This window comes from Pelmatolapia mariae, linkage group LG6, assembly GCF_036321145.2.
Source record: "Pelmatolapia mariae isolate MD_Pm_ZW linkage group LG6, Pm_UMD_F_2, whole genome shotgun sequence".
NCBI classification, from domain to species: Eukaryota; Metazoa; Chordata; class Actinopteri; order Cichliformes; family Cichlidae; genus Pelmatolapia; species Pelmatolapia mariae.
The window spans coordinates 35,914,069-35,932,555 of record NC_086232.1 but is presented as its reverse complement, the minus strand read 5'-3'; the positions used below and the strand labels follow the sequence as shown (position 1 = coordinate 35,932,555).

Below are 18,487 nucleotides of genomic sequence, written 5' to 3'. Positions count from 1 at the left end.
TGCAATATCAGTGTTTTTCTCATTTTCAATAAAATGCATGATAATCATGAGCTGTTTTCCACGGCTTACTCAGTGGCTCTGAGCTAGGATAGGCTCTGGGCCAGTTGCACAAGCAAAAGAAAATGGCCCGATGGATGGATTTTTCAACTGCCTCCACTCTCAGGGGGACAAAAGGCTGGTTGAGTTTAATCGCATTGCTTATAACAATATTATTTCTATATTTGGTTGAATTAAGAAGTATTTAAAACTCCCTCATCCTCCACTAAAAATGTAACTGGTAATGATTAATAATGTGTTGGATCAGTTATGAGTTCAAAACTTATTTGTCTAACTTTAGTAATACTAATTAATTAATTACATTTAAGTTTCCACTTCTTGCCCTTCATCACCTCACAATCTCTTTTGAATTGCCATCCTTCCACCACAATCTGCCCAATCCCCCTCCCAGTCTGGCTTCACTCCCACTCTTTGCAGAAGAAAGTACACACGACAAATTAGGTTTTAGAGGCCACACTGCTAGAGTTACCGCACTACTAATTGTGTGTCTTCAGATATTCTGCTCCACTTCCTTAATCCTTTAAAGCTGTGTCAGGGTTTTTCTCCCCTGTGAACAACTTTCACCACAACTGCTGGTGCACATCAGGGATTGTGCAGGTGCTCATCTATTGGAAGTGCTAAGTTTGGCTGCTCCCACTTAGTTTCATTAAGTTCAGGTTCCCTATGGGCTTTACCACCCTCACACTGCATTTATTGCATATAAATAAAGTATTCATAACACTGCAGTTTTTGAGCTCTGAGGTATCTGTTTGGTAGTTTTCAAAAGTAATTGTTTAAACATATATAATGTTGAAATTATGTGTTAGGTCATGCACAGCTTACATGCTACGCATTATTCAGTTTAACTTGAAATAGTAGGATTACAGCAATAGTAATCCTGTAACCTCAGTGTGAGTAAGGTGTATGATGCTACACTGTGAGTGTTTGGGCTACTTGTGTAATTTACATATTCTGCAGTTCCACACTGATGAATGCTCATCAGTGTGGAACTGCATTGGAGAGGAGAACAACAGGAGAAGCTTTGTCAGCAAACTGGGTGTTCAAATCAACTATAGGGTGGTACAGATGGCAGAAACGGTGCTCAGAGAGATTACTGTCAATCAAATGTGAATGTAATGGTCATTGATTATCATATGGCTTTTTATACATTTAAACTCAAAAAATTGGGAGGAAAGGGAATTGTATGTTATAATCTCTATTGAAGAACAGTAACAAGAATGATGCTCTGTGCTTGCCCTGGCTTCCCATTAACCAGACATTAACACTAATGGCCAAAATGCTCCACTTCAAAATGCAGCCTCCAAATGTTAGCCTGACATCATGTTAGCCACCTCCTAAAGACTTAGGAAACACCTTATTTAATGTGACCTCACTGGTACACATTTTCCACACTTTCCAAATTTTCTGGACTTTTGGATCAAATATACTCAAGTACTATGTGTCAGAAAATACCAAAACAATGCTACACTGAATTGATTACCTACATGCTAGGTTCATCCTGGCTTTAGTCTTTATGCTAACATAAACGAACTGGCTGCTAACAATATAATCATTACATTAATGTTAAAAATCATCAGTTTGTAAAACAACACATTAAATGAATTTCCAAAATTCTATTGTTTAAAATAATTTCAACCATCAATCTTTAATCAATGAGGAGACAAATAATGTAAATATCACTGTGGTACTATGAACACAGTGGTCACAGGGTTACTTGTGTTGTGAAGTAGGTCGGGGCAAAGTCAGTTTTTCTTACACCAGCAGCCTTTTTGTATTCACAACATAAACTGTCGTGGCTATAAAAATCTTTGTGTGTGTGGTGTGTGCTCCCCTGGCATATGGTGCTGTATAAAAGGTTTCTTAAGGTGAAGTTAGAGTACTTCAGGACATTCTGTCTCTGCCAGTATCAGTATCCGCATGTGAAGTGCAAATGGCAGAAATTAGATTTCCTACAACTGTGTGTGTGTGTGTGTGTGTGTGTGTGAAAGAGAGTGTGTACGTGTCTTCATGTCTCACAGCGTACTCACACTTTTCTCAATCAGATTAATCTCTTTCTGATGCTTTCTGTCTTGTTCACTACATCCATGCAGCTGCTCAAATTGCACCTCCGCCCTGTTCACAAGCTTACAGAAGCCCATTTCTGCTCCTCCCATTATGCCTGGGAGACTGTACTACATGCGCATACAGACACACACAAAGACACACCCTGCCCAATTGCTGGGGAGAGTGAAGAGACACTGGTAAGAGTCAGGGAACAAACTGTAGCTCAGGCACCACAGAGAGTAAAAGTGGCTGATTCAGCTTCTGAAAGATAGATTGAGAAAAAAAAAAAAGGAAGACGGGAGTGGCAGCATCTCTGTGTGTGTGCTTAACTGTGTGTGTGTGTGTGTGTGTGTGTGTGTGTGTGTGTGTGTGTGTGTGTGTGTGTGTGTGTGTGTGTGTGTGTGTGTGTGTGTGTGTGTGTGTACTTCAGGGCATCTCTGCACCCCAGCAGACAGCAGCAGAACACAGGTCATCAATGGAACTGTCAGATGATCCAAGGTCAAGGGAGCAAGACGAGGCTCCCCCAACACCGCTGCCCTATGTGTCCCAACTGAAAACCAGCAGTTACAGTGCAATCCAGCAGCATGGCTACTCTGCATCCATCTACCTGCGAAACAAAGAAAAGCTGGAAAGGGTGAGCAACTTCCTCACAAACATCAGGTTACTTTTTTGTAAGTGAAGAGTTAAAGTTAAACCTTGATTATTGTAGATGTGTAAAACTAGCTAGAAGAAAAAAGGTATCAGCAACTGTCAAATATGCAATGAGCCATTCTGTGAGTTTAGAGGAGCGATTCACTCCATCTGCTGGAAATCCATTCGCTTTGCATGCTTGTGATGTATCTGCTTTAACACTGGAGTATGCAGCTGAGGTCTGTTGCCTCCAATGAAAATTAATTACAACTTTCTTTCCAGCTGGTTCACACCCAGCAAATGCACATCTACCCAAAAAGGACAAATGCCCAGGTTTACCTACCAGATTTTGCAGATTTCTTAGAGTTTGAGTCCGTTCTCGTCTTTATAAGCATTCACGTTTACTTAAGTATTTCTTTAAACATTATGCTTTATGCTTTAAAGCTGTGAAACCTGACTGAAACTCTTCAAATATACCATTCCCCTGCAGATGATCTCTTAGCTGTTTTACAATTGTTCAAGAAATTTTTGAGATAAAAGGAAAGTTGGAGATTGGCCTATAACTACCTAAGACAGCTGGTTCAAGTGATGGCTTTTTAAGTACCAGTTTAATTACTGCTAGCTTTAAGGCCAATGGTAGCCGATAAATAGAGATAGGTTGATTATATTTAAGATTGAAGATTGATGATTCATTCAGAATGATAAAATCACATGATGAGAGATGAGGTGCACATAAGGAATTATCCAAAAAGGGAAAAGTAAGCTATGCCATGGCTTCTCCCTTTAGAAGTCACCACACCGAATCATCTGCCTCAATCTTACTCCATCTCTGGCATCATTCTTTGTGACACCAGCCCTCTGCATGTCCCCCTTCACTTTCCATGAATCTTCCTCTTTCCCCTGGTAGTTTCATATCATGTACTACGCCAGTATATCTGCTATCCTGCACCATGTTCAAACCATCTCAGTCATGCCTCTCTAACTTTAGCTCTAAACCACTTAACTTAATTTCTAAACCTGTGCATCCTGGTCACTGCCTATGAAAATCTTAACATCTTCACCTATGCTACCTCCAGCTTGGTGGCTGGATAAATATCAATCTGATATGTATCTCTGACCATTTTATGTGTTAGCATTTTTCACAAAAAGGGAAAAATGTCTAATATTTCTAATTCATCTTAAAGCCTTGCACCATTACTCCCAGCACAATTCTGTTGCACAGAATTTTAACTCAGAATCTAATCTTTCCAGACATGATTTAAATCCAATTAGGTCAATTAGATCTTCGGAAGCCAGTTAATATACTTAAAATATTGAGCAGAATTGATGAAGCTATGTATTTACTGAGTGTTTTGTAATCCTTCCAAGAGATACACTTACCTTCTTTCCCGTTTATAAGCAGCAGAACGGTATAAAGCCATTTTCTCTACATTCCCTTTCCTATTGCTGCAAATTGTCCATCATAGCATAAAAAATACACTTTATCCGCATTTCAGTAACTTAAATACCCACTGAGATATTGTTGTTACATTTAAGAGAATTGTCAAGAAAAACTAGCTAACCCTGTTCTCATTCTTGTAGTAATGAAGCCAAAATGTGTGTATGGAGAGGTTTTTAAATCATCATAATTACACATACTAATGTGTTAGTACTGTGTGGCTCTTAAATATGAGACTATTAATTAGTTCTTTGTGTTGGAGGACTCTACTGCACATAAGAAAATGTCCTGTACAGAGAGACAGGAAGGGACGAAGTGTAAAGTTTGCTGTGGCCTCTGAAGCCTCCTGCAGAAAGCAGTTCTTCAAAAGAGAGTATGTGAAGCATCACCATTATTAATCAGCACTCCCAAGAAACTGACTGGTACATATTCAATACATTAGTAAACAAAGCTCCATTACTGGTAAATTGTAAACAGTTTTCTGGAATGACTGCTGCTGACCATTACCTTGAGATCTTGATAATTTTGTATCAAGCAAATTCTTGGTCATGAAAAAAAAAGTTAAACATTAACTGATTGTCTGTCTTTTAACCATGTGGCCTGTTAGCTGAAGAGAACTAATAAACCCAGTGCTCTGCTGGGGACAGACAATTACTGATAGAGTGAGACAACCTAACAGGATCATTTTTCATTGCTGGATCCCTATCTGCACCCCATCCACAGTCCCTTTGGCATGTGGCCTAGCTGTCTCCCGTGGCGCTGTGCCCAGTCAGCTTTCACTCAGCACATCACCCTGACTATGATGTTAGAAAACGTCACGTCCTGTGCGCTCATGGAAAACCTGCTATTGAGCTTTCGGTGTGAAGGTGAAACACCTATACACAGAAGCGTTCTTCACAGGCATTCACAGGGGGGGTGTTTTAACGGGAGGGGAGGTCACCTTAATTAATGTGGAGCTAGTAAAAGGAGACAAGATGTCATATAGAGTAATTATAAATGTAAGCCTCAAAGGACAGTACAGATGGCCTGTTAAAAAGTAATAAAGCATTTTAAATTGAGTTTAAAAAGCAGGTGCTTTAAATGCATCTTAAATGCATCTTAATTCTAACATATAGAAAGGACAAAAAAATTTGAAGAAATTCAGGATCCAGTTCCTGTTTTGTAGAACAGAAGCAATAAAGCTAGCTAAAATATTTACACCCCAAGATACTTTCACCATCATCATTTTTCACACATACCTCTACTGCTATTAACCCTTATATTTGGATCATTTGCTCATTGTTGCTCACTTGGTAGGTATTTCATGCCTTACTATTCAAAAGTCTATCAGTGAAATGACTGTGCAGTTACTAAATTGTTTATGTCAACAGTTTTCTGTCATGACCGCCAGTGACCAGAGTCTCACTCACTTTGTTGCCGAGCTATAAATTGCCCTTTATAACTCCGTCTGAGCTTGTGATGGTTGGGAACACTGAAAATCCAATTCAGCATGTCACTTTGTTTCTGTCTCAGTTTGAAAGTGTGATTGTGTGACCCCATGTGTGCAGCTTTAGGAACATTCACCTCTCCTGGGAAGTGACTCAAATAGTTTTGTTGACCCATCCCTTTCTCTCTTTCTCACTCTCTCTCTCTCACACACACACACAAATGCAGTTTGACATGCAGAGGGCACCTGTCCTGGACAGGCAAAGCAGTTTTCCCTGTTAAGTTTTTATTCCACTACTACGAGATCTCGTCTTGATATGTCTTTTTTTTTGTTAAAATTCAGACTTTGTACTCTGCATACATTTTGTGTATTAATGTATTTGAAACTTTGAAGGAAGAATGTATTCATGAGTATTAGTTGTATTAAAGGAGTCACTCCAAAACTCTACAGCACAAATTGCTTGTTTGACGGGTTAATTTGTGATAAAGTCCACAAAGCTATGGAATGCTACCACTGTTGCGATATTTTGCTGTGTGTAGCCTACAGAGTCTGCTGATAAATGTTACTTCAAGCAGTTCTATCTTACTATATCAGTAGCATAATTTACTGACCTGTCTCTGAGAGTCATTCTTATTTGCTCCCATGCAAATACATGTTTTTGCCTAAGAGAGTGAATGTGGCAAAGACTCCTCCACCCTCTGTGGCATAGCTAAATGCTAATGCTTTTGTGGCAAGAATGTTACTAACATGCATCTATATAAATGCTGAGTGAGACAACTGCATCTGCTGATTAGCACAGCTGAGGTACACCTTAGGCTGATGGGAGTTTTATTTTTGCAGGTATTTGTTCATCAATTAAACAATGTTTAAATTGAAAATTGCACCGGATGATGGCTCTGCATAAGATTTCAGGGAGTCGCTAAAGTTACTACAGTTCATCATGAAGGAGATATGAAATTTAAAGCAATTTTTTTACTGATGAAATTGTTGGTATGTATAACTTAAAATTAGAAATATCAACACATTTCTTTAAAGTTTACTTAAAAGCAGTAGTGCATACAGATGCCTCTTATCATTTTTCGACCTCATATACAGGTCTCATAAACATAACAGAAGCGTACCTGCAGTTTGGAGCATATGTTGTTTTGCTGCCATTAAGCATATATTCATCTGTGAGGAAAGAGTTGTGGGCAAAAAAAAAGGAAGGAAAAAGGATTTTACATATTTCATTTTTTTTCCCACTGAGACCCTTCTGTGCAATAATATGAGGAGCTCTTAAAGCTATAGTAGAATTGAAACATGGTTCATTCCACTGGAATAAAGCAAATCTACTGCAGTGATTTAAACAAAGTGGGAATTAAAGAAGATAATTATGCCAACTTCCATTTATATCAATTATTAATGGGAGCTATAGGGCTTTTGTAGATGCCTCAATATTTTCTGAGTGTAACCGTGAATGCTGAGTGTGGGTGTGCACGCGCGCATGTGTGTGCGCCTGCATACAGTATGGTGAGCAGGCATGTGCGATCTACTGAGTCCAAAATATTTTGGGGAGTTTTGCTGCAGCTGTCACATTTACTAATGGCATGTTTCAGCATCGCTCCTTTCTAAGCAAAGACCAACTGCTTGCTGCCAGATGAGTTTTATTCACTTGGCAGATAAAGGAGGGAAATACAGCTGGAAAAGGAAGAGAAGAGGGAAAGTGAGGGAGGGGGAGGAGGGTACTGGAGCTCAAAGCTACGGCTCTTTATTGGCCATTTTGAACAAGAGGGGGTTGGTCTTTCATCTTCTCTCTCACCGCTTCGACTGTAAGGCAGACAGTGAGCAGCACACACAGTTCACACACAAGTACACACACACACACACACAATCAGCTGCTAGAAGAACCATGTCAGGACACATAACAGACCAGAAGCTGATGCCCACACACACAGACCTTTCGGGACACTGAGGAATCTGCAGGATGAAGACAAGGACCAAGAGTGAAGACATTAGATTTGAACAGGCTGAGGGCTGGGTGGAAAAGAGAGGCAAAGATGTGTGACTGAGCTCCTGTTTCCCACCTTGTAGTTTAAAGGAATGCTGCTCTCATGGCAGGACCAACCCCACAGGAGCCATTAAAGGTGATGTTTTTCAGCTCTTTCTATATTTAATAGGCAATGTTAGTCTCCCTTTGGCCATAGGTGGATTGCAATGCATGTTTTTTCTTGGGCTTTTTTCTCTAGGTTTCAGTACACCAGTGTTTCACTGCCTGATTGAATAAACTGAATTCTTAAATTCCTTATCTTTTTAAACCATATTAAAACTAAAAGCTTGTATGTATATCAAAACTTTAGGTTTTCGTCAAAGTGTTTTTAACTATCCAAGATTTTTTAAATATAAATCAGTCTCTCCATTAGTCTTTAAATTATGCAAAACGGCGAATAACACACCCATCCTTATAGCTCGGTGCACAGTAGTTGCAGTTGCTACCAAAAAACATCTGATGTAAAATGATTTTGAAAAAGAGACTATTATCATTTAAGAGCTGGAAATGTTGCTTTTTTTTTTCAACAAATATGTAAGATAAGTTTATTAATTACAAACATTGTTTTAAATGCAGTAGCAAACATTACAAAAGTTAAGAAAATAACTTAATAAATTACAGAAACAATTGCCCAGAACCCAATCAAATGTGTCCAAACTGGAAGTTTTCAGAAGTTGTAACCACTCACATAATATTTGCATGACAAATAATTATTTTATCAATAATTCAAATTATTTAGGGCAGCACGGTGGTTAGCACTGTTGCCTCACAGCAAGAAAGTCCTGATTTTAATTCCACCATCAGGCCAGGGTCTTTCTGTTTGGAGTTTGCATGTTCTCCCCGTGTTGGCGTGGGTTCTTTCTGGGTACTCCGGCATCCTCCCGCAGTCCTAAGACATGCACTTAGTGGGGTTAGGTTAAATGGAAACACTAAATTGCTCATAGGTCTGAATGCAGGAGTGAAGGTGAGCGCGAATGGTTGTCTGTGTCTATGTGTTAGCCCTGCGAAAGACTGGTGACCAGGGTGTACCCTGCCTCTCACCCTAAGACAGCTGGGATAGGCTCCAGCGCCACCCGCGACCCTAAAAAGGATAAATGGAAGCGAATGGATGGATCAAATTATTTAGTAGTTATTGGAACAGCTATCTATTCACTCCTTGCCATATTAGGCTATTTTTTCCTGTATATTAAATGTGTTGTTGTCCTTTTACAGTGACATACTGCATCAGTACCTTTTGTAAGTGGCTGACCTATCACACTGTCAGTTCTGTTCATTTCCTCCCAGCCATGTGCACATGCACAAGTTAAGCATGGTCCTTGACTCTGCTAAATGTAATGAAGAGCTCGGTGGCCTCAGAGGCCAACAGAAGAGTGTATGGTGCACCCAGCTAGCACCTGTCTTTCAGCCTCACTGCCCGAGGCAATATTTGAGTCCACAAACCTCCTGCTGTTCATATTTCTATATTTTGATGCTAAATTGCTTTTTTTTTTTTTTTTTTTAAATAAAAGCTGTAGAATTTTTAGACGGAAATTTTCTTTTTAAGGAAAAACCCCTGCTTATGCTGCCAAGCTAATCAGTGGGATGCAATTCATTTGACTGATAGAACACAACAAAAGAGAATATGTAATGAGATGTTGACAGCTCACCAACTGACAAAGCCAAACAGGGCAGAGAATGAGGTGGTGAAAATGTGCAGTCGTAAGCAAAACAGAAACGCCTAAGTGCACTTTTAAAACTGTGAAAATCAAGACTCCTCAGGCTGGATCAGGGCTCCAACATCACAACCTCTGACCACATACTGACTGTCACTCTACCTATATTACAAACCCTACAGACATATACTGCACAGACATACATGCGCACAAATATTGCCTGCAATATTGCCAAACATAAATGTAACGCTGGCTGCCACCTTGACACAGAGCTCATAAAACCCCTTTTCAGATGGGAATTGCATGGACAACAAAGCAGTCGGCATGACGAGAAGCAAAAACTTGCACTTTCCAATATACCTTATAGACTGGATTTAGTGTGCATCAATTTGCTGTCAGCTGGAGAATGTTCTACTTCACTTGTCCGGCTCTGTGGCATAAAGTGCGATCGTTGAAGCTGGGGGATTTTTTGCTCCAGAGCATTGAAATCTGCAGTATACTGGTTATCAAAGCAAGGTTTCTGCTGTCAAACAAAGGCCATAGTTGTTATTTTGATCGTCATTATTCACATTGCACAAGTGTTAATGTGCCCACAGTGCACAAAAGGGACACAAAAAAAAGCAGAAAAGTTACTGCAGCATTGTTCACAAAAAAACCTCCAGAAATAAAACATTGTGTCTGACATTTGTTAGTGTCATGTGTCTTTCTAATGTATCTTCCAGACCCAGCAGAAGTGCATTGCCATCTTTGCCCTTGTTTGCTGCTTTGCTGTTCTGGTAGCACTGATCTTCTCATCTGTGGACATTTGGGGGGACGATGAAGATGGAATCACCGAGGAAAACTGCAGCAAAGACTGCCAGTAGGATATTTCACAAGATTAAAGGAAACTGTAGAGGTTTCATTCATGTATAGCACAGTGTATTCACAGCAACAGTCTCTACTAACTCAACATAGTCTTAATCTGGACTCATTCATTACCAATTCAGAATTACGTATTATCATTTCATTATTTAATTCTGGTAGAGATTTCTGATGTGGATCTGTACCTCACTTTTATTGTTAAAATCTAGAGCCATAAAAGGATTTATGTGTAAAGGCTTTGAGCTGCTGGGTTGTTGTGTTGGTGGTGTTCCTCTTTAAAGCTCCAGACACTGAAGGAATCTGTTATTTTCAGCATTGTACTTGTGGAGAACATTCCAGACGACCTCTCTTTCTCCATGGATGGTAGACCCCACCTTCCTGTCTCTGTTGGCTTTCACACACTGTTGGACCAGGCGAAGCACTCAGTTGAAGTGGTGTCATCTGCCTGGGACTTAAACCCCTGGGACCAGGAGACTATCCCAAGCCCTGCAAAACAGGTGCAAAGTCACGGTAACCAACAATGAACAATGAGCCAATTGCATTTCCCATTTGATCTGTAAAACCAAATGCAATATAATAAGGTTATTCCTGCAACGAAATAAGAGCTGCCCTTCTAAAAGAAATGCAGAAACATTGGTCAGACGCTGCGCTACAGTAATACAGAACATCATTCTCTTCCTCAGGGTCAGCTTTTGTTCCAGAGACTGCTCAGGCTAAAATCTCGTGGGGTTAAGCTGAAGATTGCCAGCAGTCTGACAAACTCAACTGAGCTGAAGGCCTTGGCAGCACACAGTGAGTGGATGTGGCATTTTTATTTCAGAAAGGCAATTTGTTGTGTCACTGTGGCAAACAACAACGAAGATATATATTTACAATTTATCCGACAACCCTATAGAGTTTTATTAACGAGGTTCTCATCCTCCAGGACACGTTTAGTTGAGTTTCTTAAGCCTCCCATTTTAGGACAGCAGAACCACACTGTAGGTACGGCATGAAATATCAATGACCTGCCTCAAGGAAAACAGATGCATTTACAGCATGCAGCAGCACCCAGGAGCTCTACACCATATGCATCTGCCAGACTTCACAATCAAGGCCAAAAAACCTTGAATGGATGAAAATGTACAGCCTGGTTTCCTGTCAAAGACTGCCTTTCAGACTGCCTGCGTTGCCCCCTGTTCTTGTCAGACAGTACAAGGCCAACTGTCAGATTTACACAATTTTCTCTTTCTTTTTCTCTTAAACTTTTCATTTTCTCCCTTTTCTGTCTCTTTTTATCCCTCACACGGATTAGATGCAGAGGTTCATTTTGTTAACATGACAGTTTTTACCAGAGGCGGACTCCATTCCTCATTCTGGATAGTGGATCGAAAGCACATTTACATTGGGAGCGCTGATATGGACTGGAGGTCACTCTCCAAGGTAAAAGCACACATCAACATCTGGTTTGCTGGGGTTTTTAAAGAGTAACACATTATGTAAATTAGCCACGCTTTCCTCTTATACTTCTTTATGCAGGTACTCCAGCACTCCCAACAGAAATCAGGAATGATTTAATGTTGTTGTCTGAGATGGTCAGAAAGAAAAGTAGCATTTCACTTTTCATTTAGTATGTAATTCATAATAGAGCAGGAACCTGAATGCATTAGCATACTGTAACCTGAAGTGATTGCCCGGCCCTTTTTGGTGCTTCAGCACTGGTTGGAGGTAGGACTGCTGTATGAGTGTAAGTCACAATGAGCAAGAAGGAATGAAGGAATAGCACACATACACTGGATGTGTGTAGTAAGCACTGCAAGCCAGACAAGTATGCCTGAAATTGACCCTCTGTGGTAACAAACTGAAACCTCTATGTTCCTCCTTCAGGGGCACACATTAAAAAAGAAACAGACAAAAAACAGAAACACCAAACACAAAAGAAATTTTCTGCCATCCATTTAATGAGCAGACAAGAATGTATTTAGGACATCTGTCTCTTCTTCTTTCGTTTTGTTGTTTTTACCCACACTAGCAACTCTGTGGATTGCAGTGTTAGCCTGCTTGTGCTCCAGTTATTTCAATTCTTTGGTAGGACTGGAATAATATCCAGCTTATTCCCTTTTAGACAGATTCCTTTGAAATGATTATATATCTATGATGACATCCAGCTTATTGACTTTGTTGTTGTCTTGACTTTTCCTCTTTTTCCTCTTTTAGCATCATTTTATCATATATTATTTTTGGCTAAATACCTTTAAATTAGTGATATTCTATAATAGTACCTTTCGCTCTTCATTCTTATCCTATTTAATCTGAAAATTAATAGAAGATCATCAATCCATGAAACGTTACTATTCTCTCTCTGAACTCAGTCCCTTTTTTCACTTCTTTTATACCCTCTATAACGTCTGCAGAGCACACTCAATATTTTAACTTTTCTGCTGCATCACCTCTTCCTACTTTTTTCTCACACACCACAGAGGAAAGAACTGGGGGTGGTGGTGTATAACTGCAGCTGTCTGGCTCTGGACCTCCACCGAGTCTTTTCATTTTACTGGCAGCTCCACGAAAGGGACTACATCCCCTCCATCTGGTCAAAGAGAGTAACTGCTCTCTATGGAAAGAACAATGCCCTGCAGCTACAACTTAACTCTACCCCCGCCACCGCTTATGTGTCTGTGAGTAACAGCTTTGTTATGTTACAGGGCTTAGTGCATACATAAATCAATTCTACACAAAATGCCAAAAAAAAAAAAAAAAACTGCACCAAAAACAGTCTTTTTTTTTTCATGTACTTCTTGAGGCACCAATTTCCTGCCTCTGGGCTTACAGTGAATGTCTTTATAAGAGTTTTATTACATATTAATAACAAACATAAACAGAAAGTGATTAATAATCTTAATATCGCACTAAGGAGCAACTTGAGTCTGAATATCTCACTACGTTAGCCTAATTTGAGAGTAATGAATCTTGTTGCTCTCAAAGCGACAAGACATTTATCGGTTACATTTAAGACATTTATCATCTTATAGGAAACTAATGGAGCCATACTGTCAAGGCTGTTGGCAACGCAACCTTGATCTTTTGCCCCACTTATTCTAGTAATGATAAATGGTCGTTGAAATGTGCTTTCTTGTTTTCTTTCCTTTTTCTCTGCAGAAATGTTACATTGAAATGTATATACCTATTTTTATTAGTGGTTTGTGCATTCTTTGTTGAATTGAAACACACACATTTTTGAAAGTTATCCTAAACTTTAACCGTGTGTCTCAGTTGTTTCATTTTTGTGATTTTTACATAATTTTGGGGACCAAACATGCCTTGTCCTTTCTGTAGACCTCTCCTGAACTCTTCTGCTCCAAAGATCGCACCCGAGACATAGATGCCATCTACCAAGTCATTCAGAGTGCAAAGACATTTATCTTCATATCAGTGACAGACTACCTCCCTCTGGTAAAAAGGAGTTTCAGAGGAACCTCAGTCACAAGGTGTGTGCCGGGGCAAGCTTTGACATTTAAATCCTTTTTATACGAACATTTATGAGGTCATTTTACATTCATACTGTACATGTGTGTCTGTATCAGAGGACATAATTCATGACAAACTACCCCCCCCCCCCCCCCCCCCCCCCCAAAAAAAAAAAAGAATATACCCAGAATATAGCAACTTGGAATTTTTGAACTCTATGTCCTTCAGTATCTTTAGACTCAAAAGCATTGTCTACAATAATAACACTAGTTGGATTTTTAGGTATTGGTCGTCTATTGATGAAGTCATCAGAGAAGCTGTGGTATTAAGAGGGGTCAAAGTTCGTCTGCTCATTAGCTTCTGGAAGAAAACTCATCCACTCACCTTTAATTTTGTGACCTCCCTCAAGTCACTCTGTGTTCAGCTTTACAATTGTTCCCTGGAAGTGGTAAGCGAATCACTTACACCTGTAGTTTTAACTACTCATGGACAAGTTTTAATTCATACTCCACTTATTTTCTTTGTTTTTATTGTATATTATACATGCTTTTTGTTAAATCGTTGTTTTTTCTAGAGGTTTTTTAGTCACAAGGAGCAGAACGATGACATTCAGCTTGGGCTCAACCACAACAAGTACATGGTGACCGACAATGCAGTCTACATTGGTAGGCAATATAATGTGTGTTTTGGGTTTTTTACTGAGGTACAGGTGTCAAAGTATCTTAATATAAAGTTTTTTATACTGACAACAAAAATATGCATAGACTAACTGGCCACTTCATTAGGTACACATCTCTAGTATGGGTGTGGACTCCTTTTGCCTTCAAAACTACCTTAATTCTTAATGTTAACATTTCCCAAAGGTTTTTGTCCATAATGACATAAAAGCATCAAACAGTTGATGTAGATTTATCAAGCAGCACGTTATAAGAATGTCCCGTTCCACGACTTCCCAAGAGGTGCACTACTTTATTTAGAATAGTGACTGTGAAGGAGATTTGAGTACAGTGAACTCATTGTCATGTTCAAGAAGATTTGAGCTTTGTGACACGGTGAGTGCTGCTGGAAACTGCTTTAAAAGATGGGTACACTGTGGTCATGAAGGGATGAAGAAGGTCAGCAAGCATACTAAGTTAGAGTTGGCATTTAACAGATGCGCAACTAGAAAATGCTATGAGATACATAAGAATGTTGTTACTGCTCTCCTTTTGTTTTTATTACTTATGGCCAGGAGGACTCTAGTTCATCATAGCTTTATCCAAAAACTGATATGGGACAACGAGCCTGTCTGTCCAAAGGGAAATAAAAGATCATTGTGCATTGCATTTGCTTATTCAATATAAAACAAAACAGTGGGAAATAAATTTTTTGAGGTACAGATTTTTATTGGCTTTTTATTAGCTGGGTTTAGTGAGTCATACTATTAAAATAAACTTGCAGAACCAAATACCAAAGCAAAATGCATAAAACTTGAACATTTTAACTTGAGCAATAGCTCAAACATGGTTGTATTGGTTTGCTTTATGAGCATATAGACAAGAGAAGACAAAGAGCAAGGTGAGAAGAAAATAAAAGAGTGTGAGTTTCAGATGAATACTTTAAGTCAAAGGACAAGTCACAACCACAAAGAGTCTTACATATGGCTAGTTCAATCCTTACAGCTACAGTACAGGTTATGGGAAGTCATATCATCACAGAGTACTGTCAGAAAATTCCAGAAAGTTACTGTGCTTTTCCAAGAAACAGTTCAGGAGAGGATGTTTTGTGAAACAGGTGACATGTCTTTTAACTAAGACTGCTAAACTAAACTAGCACTGCTATATTTGATTCTTACTCACTCATCCAAAGACACCCAAGCACCAAGTGGTACATACATATGCAGGCACGTATCAAGATTCAAGATACAGTAATGTAAAGCTATTTCTTTTTAAATAATAACATTTACAGATGCTATCTGACATTGTTGTCTTTGTCGCTCACAGGGAACCATGACTGGGTTGGCAGTGATTTTGCTATTAATGCAGGAGTTGGATTGGTGGTCAAAATGAACGGCAGTGCTGAAGACAGGGGAGTGACAATCCTGGAACATGTCAAAGCTACTTTTGAAAGGGACTGGAGGTCCCGCTACGCTCAGAGCCAACATGGAGTCAAGGATCAGCAGGGAAAATACAGAAACTTGCAACAGGGAAAAAAATATATGGAAACTAAGGAGGAAAATGAATGGAACTACCCTTTATATTTATAAGCACAAAATGTCTTTTCCCAGTATGTCTTAAAGCCTCATAAGCCTAAATATGCTAGAGCTTACAAATATGTACACAAATAAGAATGTAGACCTACTCTATACTGTATGACTTGCCAAAGTATTGCTTTGACTCATTATAATAATATATGTTTAATTGTTGACTGTTATATAAGCATGTAATACTGCATGCATACCAAAAGCAATATCTCAGTATTAACTATATACTAGCACAAGCAATGTGACAAAAACAATTCTCTCTATGTGTAACCCACCGAAACAGTTTACATGCATCCACTATTTTTTAAGTCCTTCATTGCATTTTATATGTTTTTAAATGCTACAGTTTGGCTGCAACTGTAATCAGGTCAGATCCTGAAATGGCACACACCGGCATATGCAGTAGTTTTATTTTGTTATTCATATCATTTGAATTATTCATCTGTCTTCATAAAACATAGCTTTTTCCTTGTTGGTGTTGTTTTTATTTCAGTCTGCTGGTATGTTTAGTGCCCAAAATGTTTCACTATACAAATTTGTATTGCTGACAGAACAAAAGTATTTATAGGTATGTTTTGCCTTATCCTGTATTTCCATCCAAGCCAGTAATAAGCTTCAAGTTAAATGCTCAAAAGCCTGCAGACAAAAAATAAGCCTTGAATAGTACTAGTTTGGTTTAAAAAATGTATAATTTAAATAAAGGATTTGAGAGTTCTCAAGTGACTCATCTTACCAGCACTTCACAGTTAATAACTGGAAAAAGTCAAATTTACTAACAAATCCAAGTTTGAGATTTGGGTCAGCAACAGAAGGGTGTTTGATGTTGAACTGGTGAGATAATGGCACAGCAGTGTATCAAACTGTGGTAGGGCTTGACTTAAGCGGTCAAAGAAGTACAGGAGACTGATGCTGTCCAGTGTAGCAAGTGATTTATTTACCATTTTGTGACCCAAACAATATTTACAAAAATAAATAAGAAACTCAACTCTATAATTAACTCAATTCAAATAAACATAACTGAACTCAAATCAACAGAAATTAAGGTCAAACTGCACACAGCTACACTGACCTAAACCTTTCCTCTCAAACACCTGAGTTCTTCTGTTTAAATAGTCCACTTAACCAAACAATTTCTCCACTGGACTATTCCATTCAGTAGGTAGGTAAGATGAACATAATTATATTCAAACCTCTACTACTCTTTACTGGCAACATAAACTCTATGGTGTAATCAATACATATTATCACAATAAATCTATTTATCCATAAACACTCTAAAATCAACTTTATTAAATTACAGAAGGTATAAAGCAGGAAGTAAAACTACATTTCCTCCTTTTGTTGCTAAAAGACAGGTAGGTAAGGTAAGTTCTAAGCAATACAAATTAACAGTTGAAATAAAGAACATGTTAACTTAACAAACTTGTAGCAATTGATGTAAACCAAGATGTTATATTATATAATCTGTAAAAGTGCAAAACATAAACAAACCCGGGATAGTAGATGTTTGCCTATTGCAGACTACATATGAAATATGGTTAAACCAAAACAAGAATGTTAACTAAGAATATGGACAAATGGTGTTCTCACCGACTTTGTCACACAAACCCACACTTTTTTAACATGACAGCAGGAGTTAATTCATAATTTTATTGGGGGTGTTATATTAGTTGGGTGTGATTATTGGGGGAGTCAAAAAAACCCTAACCCCCCTGGAAATTACGCCCCTTGCTGGACCTATATCGACTGAGCAAGAGGAATTTCCGTTCTTCAAACACGTGCTCAGGCCTGTGGTTTACATCTTTAAGGAGATGTATTCATACTGCAGCAGGTTAGTAATTCCCAGCGCACAGCTCAGAGTGGATCTAGTATGCTCATGCTGTATTTTTTTCTGGGAGTCCATTTGATCAGTCATGTGGGATTTACAGTCATCTTCTACATGACACTGATTCAGCCCCCACAGTCTTTCACTGTCTGAAAAAAATTACTCTTTACCCTTTAATGCCATATTTCCTCTAACTGAAGGCCCCATCACAAACAGGACGATAGTGCTGCCATGCTCACTGACAGAGCTGTGTGTGATAGCCCTGCTAAAGAGATTCTCTGGCTCAAAGGAATTACTCCCATTTACTGCTTGTCCAATTCAGGGTCATGGGGTGACTGGAGCCTATCCCAGCTGTCATAGGGTGAGAGGCCACATTTGAGCTATGGCCAAATAAAACTCCATCTATCCTCTGAGATTAAGTCAGGCTTTCTGGAAAAAGGAAAATAAGGAAATTATTTTTCTGAATATTTTTGGCCACTCAAGGGTGGACAGACAAACAGCAAACTTACAAGCAAATACCCAAAAAGGAGAGAGAAAAGCGTTACCTGCACACTAAAAACAGAGAAAAGTATTTGTTTCTAGGCAATGTATTAAAGGCCAAGTTGTTTTAATTTCTTCTGTTCATTTGAGCCGTTTAAAGATTTCTTCCTTAAGCAAACGTCTGAAATTGAACCCATGGTACTGTGAGTGATGGGAGACAAGAAGAAAAAATCTTCTGTATAAAAATGTATGATAATGTTTATTTGTAAGTAAATGTGGAGGATCAAATATCAGATAGAGTAATTAACTTTCTGTATCTTTCTGTAGCAACAATTACTAAAGTCAAGAGTGCTGCAACTT

The 18,487-nt window shown here is 38.8% G+C and overlaps 1 protein-coding gene across 1 annotated transcript; it reads left to right on the top strand.

Moving 5' to 3' along the window:
* Positions 1 to 7,531: 7,531 nt before the first annotated feature.
* Positions 7,532 to 15,825, top strand: LOC134629801 (inactive phospholipase D5-like). The gene is made up of 10 exons (XM_063477316.1): positions 7,532 to 7,717; positions 9,995 to 10,131; positions 10,447 to 10,630; positions 10,817 to 10,925; positions 11,428 to 11,555; positions 12,593 to 12,790; positions 13,449 to 13,600; positions 13,863 to 14,028; positions 14,155 to 14,245; positions 15,563 to 15,825. Exons 1-10 carry the CDS (start codon positions 7,685 to 7,687, stop codon positions 15,823 to 15,825), a joined length of 1,461 nt encoding a protein of 486 aa, XP_063333386.1. The 5' UTR covers positions 7,532 to 7,684.
* The last annotated feature ends 2,662 nt before the right edge of the window (positions 15,826 to 18,487 follow it).